This window comes from Labeo rohita, chromosome 3 (genome assembly GCF_022985175.1).
Source record: "Labeo rohita strain BAU-BD-2019 chromosome 3, IGBB_LRoh.1.0, whole genome shotgun sequence".
In the NCBI taxonomy this organism is placed as follows: domain Eukaryota; kingdom Metazoa; phylum Chordata; class Actinopteri; order Cypriniformes; family Cyprinidae; genus Labeo; species Labeo rohita.
This window is the reverse complement of record NC_066871.1, coordinates 33,978,682-33,989,497: the sequence shown is the minus strand read 5'-3', so window position 1 is coordinate 33,989,497 and position 10,816 is coordinate 33,978,682. Positions and strand designations below refer to the sequence as shown.

At 34.1% G+C, this 10,816-nt stretch overlaps 1 protein-coding gene across 1 annotated transcript; it reads left to right on the top strand.

Moving 5' to 3' along the window:
* Positions 1-4,818: 4,818 nt before the first annotated feature.
* ppp1r27a (protein phosphatase 1, regulatory subunit 27a) lies at positions 4,819-8,992 on the top strand. Its single transcript, XM_051098994.1, has 3 exons — positions 4,819-5,545; positions 7,874-8,024; positions 8,733-8,992. The coding sequence occupies exons 1-3, from the start codon at positions 5,122-5,124 to the stop codon at positions 8,851-8,853; spliced, it is 696 nt and encodes a 231-aa protein (XP_050954951.1). The 5' UTR covers positions 4,819-5,121; the 3' UTR covers positions 8,854-8,992.
* Positions 8,993-10,816: the final 1,824 nt, after the last annotated feature.

The window sequence follows — 10,816 nt, the reverse complement described above, 5'->3', positions numbered from 1 at the left end:
GACTGATATATTTGAAAATCTGGAATCTGAAAGTGCAAAAAAATCAAAATACTGAGAAAATCGCCTTTAAAGTTGGAAATGAAAGTCTTAGCAATGCATATTATTAAACAAAAATTACGTTTTAATATATATTCGATGGGAAATTTATAAAATATGTCCAAGAAACAGGATTTTTACTCTGTCCTAATGATTTTTGGCATAAAAGAAAAATCATTAATTGTTGGATATTGCTAGAAAATATATCCATGCTACTTAAGGCTGGTTTTGTGGTCCAGGGTTACATATGTGCTTTATAAGTACTAATAAATAGACAATATGCTAGTAATATGCGTGCTAAAAAGCAACTAGTTAGTAGTGAGAACTGGTCCTTAAAATGAAGTGTTACCACAATATATTTATCGACATAATTTCCACAGTTGATTAATCACACCATATGAAGACAGCTGCTTTGTATGACAAATTTTCTAATAATGTTATGCTTAAATATGCAAATAAAGCATTATCTAATTAAATATGTACAATTTTACATACATTTCCAAGACAGAATATAAATTCAGGTCACTCCATAAATGAGAAAATACTGTCATGTTTTTAGGAATAAAATGTTATATAAATAGGGTGAATGTTACATAAGCAAACTCCTCTGTAAAACCCCTTCAGAATAAAACTGTAAAGTCTGGTATATGTAAATGCTTCTAGCATGAAGATTGCTGTAGTAGCGTAGGACGAAAACTCACTTTGAGAAAAGGTAGGCCATCAAAACTGGCATTTCTCAGAACAGAATTTGCTAGTCAAAAGTGACTTGAACAACACAAGACAGGTGGATCCCTAATGTGTGCAATCTATGATGATGTATAGAGCGACATTTTTTGGTGATGTGTATCATATCATATCTTCAGATTCATCCTCTGAGGTGTTGACATCATGATGTCCCAGTACCTGATGATGGTCGTGTCCTTTTCAGGTCACAATAGTGTTGATAACATGAGCTGAGATGGATTTGTCCTTGCTATTTCTCTTGGCTGGAAGACACCTCCTGTGAAATGCTGCAGCCTGAAACTGAGGCCTTTGAAATCCGGATGGAAGCAGCTCAGACGCTCCTGGAGGACAGCTGCAACGGTGCGGGTCACAGACCTGAGGATCGGAGGACGGTGAAAGCACACAAACGACTGCTCAGACAGCAGACCAGCTATGTGAGAGCAGGCACGTACGTTAGACTGACCTTTTCAGGTCCTTAAAGGTCAAGAAATCACATTTGCCATGATTTAATTTAAAAGGAAAAATAAATATCATATTTCTGTAATTGCATTATATGGCTGGATGTGGGGAATTTCTCGAAGGTAGATGTTAGGTAGAATGTCTGAGCTTCTTAGTGGAAAATATCACAAACATTTGAACTCTTTCCACCAATGACTGTATGATTTTGAGATCCATCTTTTCACACTGAGGACAACTGAGGGACTCATATGCAAGTATTACAGAAGGCTCAAACACTCACTGATGCTCCAGAAGAAAAAACAACGCATTAAGAGCCGGGGGGTGAAAACTTTATGAATTTGAAGATCAGGGTAAATTTAACTTAATTTGTCTTCTGGGAAACATGCAAGTATCTTCTGTAGCTTCTGAAGGGCAGTACTAAATGAAAAAAATATGATGTTTAGGCAAAATAAGAAAAATGTACAAAATCTTCATTCTGTTCAAAAGTTTTCACCCCCCAGCTCATAATGCATCGTGTTTCCTTCTGGAGCATCAGTGAGTGTTTGAACCTTCTGTAATAGTTGCATATGAGTCCCTCAGTTGTCCTCAGTGTGAAAAGATGAATCTCAAAATCATACAGTCATTGTTGGAAAGGGTTAAAATACACAAAAATGCTTTCTATTTTCTAAACAGTTTCTAAAGAACAACAGGCAGTTTAACTGTTCAGGACAAACATGGGACTCATAAACAACTATCACTAAACAAAATAATTCAGGTAACAGCACAGTATTAAGAATCAAGTGCATGTAAACGTCTAAAAAGGGTCATTTTTTATAAAATTAACTATTATTTTCTTATGTGGACTATATGTTAACGTCTTTTATGTGAAATATCATATTCAGGTCAGTACTAAATAAACAATAATATGCATTTTGTATGATCCCTCTTGTTTTGGTAAAATAATAACATTTTGCACATTCTCCAAGGTGTATGTAAACTTTTGAACTCAACTGTATATTACTGATGTATTAATTTTATTAATACTAACAATACATTTAATTTTAAATAGATTTAACTGCATTATTGCATAATGAATTCGTCATATAGGATGGCTAAAGCAGCTTGTCTAGGCTTTATATGTCTCATCATGACGTACAAAAATAGAACCAGTGATCCGACTGAAATCGAAAAGAACTATTTTTTGTGCGTCTGCACCATATGACCTACTTGTTTGAATACTGAGGGCGATGGTAAATTTAGCAGACCTGATTTACAGCCGTGTGACCCAACTCTAGACAGCAACAATGCACTGGCACAGCACACAGGGCGTGTTTAGATGCTTGTTTGAGCTTTATGTCTCAATGAAGTGATGTTGGTGTGTGCTTGCTGGTGAATCATATTATGTTGTCTGTTTTTCTCTGTGTGGAAAACATCAAGCAACGATAGCAAACTGTGAGATTAAACTAAGAATTACTGCCTTTTCAAACGATTATATGCATACTGCAATAGTCATACAAAATAAATGGCTATAGCTTTTAGCTAGCTTATAGCTTTTATCCTTAATTTTGGTTGATTTTTGTTTGATTTTGTAAGCCATTTTTAATTTAGTCTTAGTCTTAGTACCGTGCCAAATATACTTTTTAGTTATTCTCTTATTTAGTCAACCTTGTCCTGTTTTTGTTTAGTTGAGTTTTAGTTGACTAAATGTCTGTGCATTTTAGTCTAGTTTTAGTTAATTAAATCTTTTCTTCTTTTAGTATTTTTGTTGTCCTTCGAGAAATTTATTTTTGCATTTCAGGTATTGCACTTTCACCAATAAGCACACACGGTTTATTTTACCACATGTGTTGTACTGATTTATTATAGGCTATTTATTCTATAAATTAATATCAAAGACTTATGCACTATCTCTATCTACATTATGAAAACTGGTAAAACAAAGTAAAAATATTATAATGAAATTCCTAATAGTAATTCCAAATTGCAACAATATTTTTCTATTAAAACAACAGGGATTGAGCGATTTATTCAGCAACCACAAGCGCAAACAATATAGTCAAGATCTCATGACAGAACATGAGATTCTGGTAAAGTTTTTATTTTTTAAAATACATTTCAGTTTCGTCTTTTATTGTCAACAATATTGCATGTTGATATTGTCACAATTATTGTTTATTGACCTTATTGGTGTCGTATTGTATTCTCATTTTAGTGGTGGGGAAAAAAAGTTCATCAAGGAACATTTTTCGCCATATAGTTTTCATTAACAAAATTAAGACTATTTGAATGAAAGGAAATATCTTTTTTAGAGACTTTTTGTGTATGTGATTTTATGTGTAATCTTGTGCACACATTTGATGACTGATTCTTTAGACATGGGACAAATCATTTGTTATCATTGGACATACTATTATTTTTGCAAATATCAATATTTACACTTTAAAATTAATCAAAAGATTCAAAACTTATTATTAAACAAAGATTATCAGTAGAATGTTATCTCAAATGTACATTTCAATTGTTTTTGTGTTTATCAAAGTTAAGTTAAAAATGATTAATATCATTCTAAATATATATCACATTTTTATAGGTTTTGCAGTCCTGTCCCTTTTTGTCAACACCATCATCATTCATCATTATTATATTTTTGTCTCATACTCATTTCATCAACTGTGTTACCCAAGTTATAAATAAATTCTTGCAATTTTCAGCCCATTTTAAAACTTTAAGTATAAGGAGCAAACAACTAGAACAGCAATTTTTTTAAATGTATCTTTTTTTTACGTGTTTTATGCAAAATATGATTATTTTGTCAACAGCATAACATCTTGGCTGCATTTGGAATCACATACACTAAAATAATAAGTTGTTTCAACTTAAAATAAATTTACTTAAAATTGTAAGTTTAGTCAACTCAAATATTCGAGTTGTCACTTAAATTAACATTAAGTAACCTAAAATTTCAAGTTGAAACAAAAAAATGTTAAGTCAGCGGGGTAACAAATTATTTTAAGTTGAAACAACTTTTTGAAACTTTTTTTACAGTGTACTTCCAAATAGTAAGTCATATTTATTTATTTATTTGATATTCCAAATAAAGCAGTTGCCAATCATGTGGATGTTGTCTTGTATTCTCAATACATGTTGACATATCAGTCCAAAAAATATATTTATGTTTTGAACCCTGTAGCTTGTTTTGTCACAGCGCTCGAGAATCAGTGCACAATGTTCTCTAAGCTGTGTCAATATCCAAAACCTACAGCCAACATGATTTATAGTGCTTCGAAACGTTATAGAAAGATCACATGGCTTTTGCAGGCCTTAGAGTGAAGCTCCTCTCGTAAAACGCTCATACCCTTCAGCTGTTGCCCATGTGCTCAATCACACCATCGAGGATGAGCTCATTAATGTGGTAAACACACAATGTCCAAGTTTTTCAAAAGAGACCCTGCAGGCCACTCAGAGAACATCTACTGGTGCGGTCACAGATGTTTATGAGGGGGTGGAGTCGAAATTTGATGTGCATGTGAAAGCACGATGAGAGGAGTGACCACAGTCACTCGAAACAAGAGATGACATCCCTAAAATAACCCTACAAAGGGTATATAGGACCCTGCTTTAACCTTCACTGTCAGAAGAGCAGACTGTGCATGCAATAACGTTGATGAAACAAGTGGTGCTGGAAAATTAAACTAATAAAACTCCACAAGAAAACCCCTCACAAAGGAACAGATTCCTCTGGAAAAGTGACATTATTTCGGACTTGAAGCGGATTGTAAAAACTGAAGACAGTGTGAACCCAAAGTCAAGGTTTAAGATCCCCTCCCAAAAAAGGATTTTACTCTTGCGTGGAGCTTGATTTGAATTTCAGAGTGTGTTTTGTCCTCCTCTTGAGGGGGAGGCAAAGCCGTGGCGTCTGCGGGAATGAAGTACAGCTACCAGTACCCGGTGTCACAGTACACACGCTCCAACACACACTACACTCCCACTCATTACACACCGTCACACTACTCCAGCAGCTCCTACTCACCCGGACACTACAGTTCCACAAAGTACAGCCCTACTACACACCACACGCCATCATACTACACTCCACCGGCTTACACACCTGCCTACAAGCCCACCTCCACTTACACCCCTGTCTATAGCAAGGTATCCCGGCAGAGCAGCTCACCCCGGACAAGTGTAACAGTACAGCATACTCCCACCGTCACCCTCAAACCAGCACGGGCCGTGCGCTTTACAAACGATGTCGTATTCCAGGATTTAGTCCGGCACAGTGAGCTGGAACAGATCGGGCGGTTTATGAGGGCGAGAAAAGTGCGTCTGGACACCATCTTCCATTCTGGTGAGTGAACCTCACCCTGCATACTGTACATCCAGTGCAAACATATTCATTCACTTGTTTAATCTATGATCGACAATCTCAAATCTACTATGTATTTCAAAGGTGAAAAGTGTTAAAATAAAGTAAACCATTAGTAGGTTGACTTCCTGTAGAGTGTAAACACTCCGGCTTTATTTAAAATGTAGATCAAACATTGTGGCCTGAAATGTCAGTTTCTGGTTTAACCAATAGGAAGTTGGGGCAGGGCCAGTGGGGGTCAAGGTTAAGCTTTAGCAGTTATGGTTTGTCTAAGTCATGTTGGAAAGATTGTTTTTATGAGTAAGAATGCACATGAACGTCACCACAAAGTCAAACTCAAGATTTCTCTCCAGGAAACTCCCCTGATTTCCTTGGGGGATGTTAGCAGAAAAAAACATGTTAAAAACAATAGAAACAGCATACGCTGGTTAGGTAGGTTTTGAGGCATCCGTGCTTTTAAACCTACTGAACCAGCATATGCTGTTTTGTTTTGGGGTTTTTTTTCAACAGAGACAACCTCTGTATTGATGGTAAAATTTGTTCAAATGAATATATTTTTTATTTACAGTAAAACTATCTAAGTTGCATGTACATAATACCTTAGAATTGTGCAGGTACTGTATAATAGAATATATCCAATGATTCACAATGCACATTTTATGACTTATTAATGATTTTCATAGATGTAGAATTAAAAAATCTCATTGAATTTTTTTGCACAAATTGTACATCACCATCTTGCTCTTTGCATGACTTCGTAATTACGTCATTTCATAAATATGAACTTCACCAAGAAGACAGGAATGCACCATTAGCCTCTTTTAGCAGATGATGTAAATACAAAAATGTTACTCCTTTGATGTCTGTTCAAAAGTATTCACGTATTTTGATGAAAATAAAATGCTTTTCACAAAAATTCATTAAAAATGTGTAAAAATTGTACCTTAAGGGGTGCAACAGTTTGTTACAACTTTTTATGAAAAAAAGTACATGTTGCTACCTTAGAGTTGTAGTGTACACACTTAAGATACTACCATGAACTTTTTAGAAGCAAATAAAGTACAGCGATGTTTCTACACTGTAAAAAAAAAAAATCTTTTTTAAAAGTAGTTTCAGTTTAAAATAATTTGTTACCCCACTGCCTTAAAATGTTTAGTTTAGTCAACTTGAAAATTTAAGTTACTTTTAAGTGACAACTGGAATATTTTAGTTGACTAAACTAAAAAAATCAGTGGGGTAACAAATTATTTTAAGTTGAAACAACTTTTTTTTTTTCCAGTGTATGAGGGTTCTGCCCCAGTGACAAACTTTTATACCCCTTAAGGTACAGTCTGCATAAATTAAGCATAAATTAATGTATATTGTTGTAGGTTTTTTTTTTTTTCTCATATTTTTAAATGTTTGCATCAAATAGTTCTAATATAGTGTGATAAATCACACTGTAAAAAACAATTTGTTGAGTCAACTTAAAATAATTTGTTAAAATTTTAAGTTCAGTCAACTAAAAAAAAACGTTTTTGCAACTTGAAATGTTAAGTTATACTAATTGACAACTTAGATATTTGAGTTAATTCAACTTAAAATTTTAACTTTTAAATTTTGACCTACCCATCTGGTAAGTTTAACAAACACAAATATCTAAGTTTTTATTTATTACAGCTTAACATTTCAAGTTGACTAAACTTATTTGAGTTGATTGAACTTTTTTTCTCTTTGGTTTTTTGTTTTTTACAGTGCACTTGATATTTATGTTACAGATGATGGGATAAAAAGCAATAGTGGTGAAATTCAAATCAGAAATTTCTTTCAGCCGTATGCGTCAGCTGAGCAACTGGCATTACAGTGATAGTTCACCCAAAGATTTTGTCATTAATTACTTCCCCTCAGTCGGTTCATCTTTGGAACACAAATTAAGATATTTTTGATGAAATCGAACAGCTTTCTGACTCTGCATAGACAGCAATGCGACTGACACATTCAAGGTTGAGAAAGGTAGTAAGGACATCTTTAAAATAGTACATGTGACATCAGTGGTTCAACCGTAATGTTATGAAACTACTTTTTGTGATGTCAGTATAACGCATCGTATGCATTTTATAATTCAGGTATATTAGAATTCCTTGGGAATGAAAAGTTTGCCATTTAATGAAATATTTAAAGTGGAAGAAAACGTGTTTGAGATTATTCAGCTATTCATGGTTCTTTATGTGTCTGTTTAGACAGAATTAGTTATGGAAATGTTTCATCTCACTTCTATCTGGAAAGAGAAACTGAGCAGCCCATCCTAACAAGAGCTGTTTCTCTTCTCAGGAATGGCAGCGCTCCATGAAGCCGTGCTCTCAGGAAACCTGGAGTGTGTGAAGCTCCTGATAAAGTACGGAGCTGACGTTCATCAAAGGGATGAGAACGGCTGGACTCCACTGCATATGGCCTGCAGCGACGGTTATCCTGAGATTGCACGGTGAGAGCAAACTTAAACACTCACACTCCTACAAGCAGCGGTATTGCATTAAATTGTACCCTTGCAAAAACTAATGAACTTCAGTGATAAAAATACATGAAAAACATGGCATGAGTACTGAAAAACATTAAACAAAATCATGCCATATTTTCCCCTTGTGAAAACGCGTGCTTAAAGCATGTCAGCTGGTCTGAGCTGGTTTAACCTGGTCCTTGTGCTCAGGACCAGCTTAAACTAACTCAGGCTGCCATACTTAGTTTAAAACATACCTAACCAGCACATGCACAGGAATAAAAGGACCCTTGAATATATTTAAAAAGAGATTATTTCATGTACTTAAGTACTTTTTTAAAGTACACTTTAAAATAATGTCAAATGAAAAGTTTTACTTTAAATCATTTTAATAATTTTGTTTTCATATTCTTCTCTCATGCTTTAAAGATGCACACTTATGTGTTTGATGGGAAGACAACACAAGTTATTCTGAAACTAAATATATGTAAAAACTCCTACATAAGAAGGTCAAATAAGCACTCTAAAGTTATGAAACATTACATGAAGTGCACCTAAATATATTATTTCTGTATTAAATAGGGCTTCTCATTTTTTCCAAGTATGCTAAAGTGTACTTCTCTTTCACAAGGGTATATTATCATATTGTTTGTTAAATTAGCTGTATTAAAGTGTGAAATATAATTCCTTCTTTAGGTACCTTCTCTCTCTGGGTGCCAGTACGGAGGCAGAGAATGAAAATGGAGAGAAACCGGCAGACCTCATCGACCCAGACTGCAAGGAACTGCTCAAGCTCTTCGAGACAGGCTGTGTCTGAGTGCTGACCCATGGAAGAACTTGCTAGTTAAAGCTAGCTTTCGAAAAAACATTCAGATCACTCTCCTGAGCTTCGCATTTTGTGTGGTTCTCCTGAATATTCTTTATCTTTTTGTTTGTTGGTTTCTTTTTTTTTTTTTGCCTTTTAGCTAGACACGACTTTATTATACAGTACAGAGGAACAGCAAACGTTGCATATCTGTTTGCTTTTAAAGTCAACGTGAAGTGGCGTAACCTTAAGTATTTCTGAGTGAAACGTGATATTGAATGAGAAAAAACGAATGGTAGGACTTTTATCCATTGGGAATAGATTAGATTATGAAAAGTGGGTGTATATACAGTCTACAATGCAGTCAGATGGGTTGAGGGAAGGTTTTGAAGGTTTTCTATTGTCAGACAGAGAAGAGTCGTGTCAGAGGTGGAGCAAGTTATTAAACTTTGATAAAAAAGAAGAAAAATATAACATACTGTACACAATAAGACCAGGAATGTTTATGTGAAACATTAGCGTCAATTTCTTCATCACAGTAGCACCATACGTTTGCACAAATCAGCATCTCTCATTGTTTACAGACAGATCTTCTCTGTATGCCATCTGCATTTGTTCATTTTCACTGCTGTGGTAAACATACTTTGTACAAGGGGTGATTGTTATTATTTTCATAACTCAGAAAAGTGATCTTTTATGTGACAAGGGATGCAATCCTGTTGATGCGAAGAGATGCTTGCTGAGAAGTGCACAGATAACTCAGAATGAAGCGTCGTGCCGTCTGTCTGCTGGGCAGCAGGAGAGCACAGATGCAGAACTTGCCGTCAGACTCGCATATGAAGAAATACTGTGGGGTTTGTGCATTACTGTTAAAAGTGAGGGCACTACTGACATTTTGAATGTCTCTTGTCAAAGTCTTATCTTTATCTTATTTTTTACAAGGTTTTCATAAATAAAGCTGCTTTTTGTACAAATATTAAGTTCTTTGTGCATTCAATTCAATTCATATTTGATATAAACTAAGAGTTTTAATGTTTTGTTTTTTTTAATGAAGTCTCTTCTGTTCACCAAGCCTGCATTTATTTGATCCAAAGTACAGTAAAAATATTTTAAAATGTAATTTACTCATGTGATTTCAAAGCTGAATTTTTAGCATCATTACTCCAGTCACATGATCCTTCAGAAATTATTCTAATATTCTGATTTGCTGCTCAAAAAGATTTATTATTATCATTATTATGTTGAAAACAGTAGATTTTTTCATGTTTCTTTGATGAATAGAAAGTTCAGAAGAACTGCATTTATCTGAAATAGAAATATTTTGTAACATTATAAATGTCTTTATCAATTTAAAGCATCCTTGCTAAATAAAAGTATTAATTTCTATAATTTCTGTAATATATACTCCAAGATTTTGAATGGTATAGTGTATAATGTTACAAAAGCTTTTTATTTCAGATAAATGCTGATCTTTGGATCTTTCTATTCATCAAAGAATCCTAAAAAAATATACCCAACTGTTTTAAATGTTGATAATAATAAAAATGTTTCTTGAACAGCAAATCATGAAGACTGGAGTAATGATGCCAGCTGAAAATTCAGCTTTACATCACAGGAATAAATGAAATTTTAAAACATATTCAAACAAAAAGCAGGTAATTTATATAGTGTTTTTTTCCCCCCTGAATGTTTTATTAATTAAAGAAACCTGAAAAAATTCTGCTCAGCTGTTTTTAACATGTTTTTGAGCAGCAAATCAAAATGATTTCTGAAGGATCATGTGACTGAAACGATGCTAAAAATTCAGCTTTGAAATCACAGGAATAAATTACATTTTAAAATATATTCAAATAGAAAGCCGTTATTTTAAATAGTAAAAATATTTCACTGTTTTGACTGTTTTTGCTGTACGTTGGATCAAATAAATGCAGGCTTGGTGAGCAGAAGAAACAACAACAACAACAACAACAAAAAC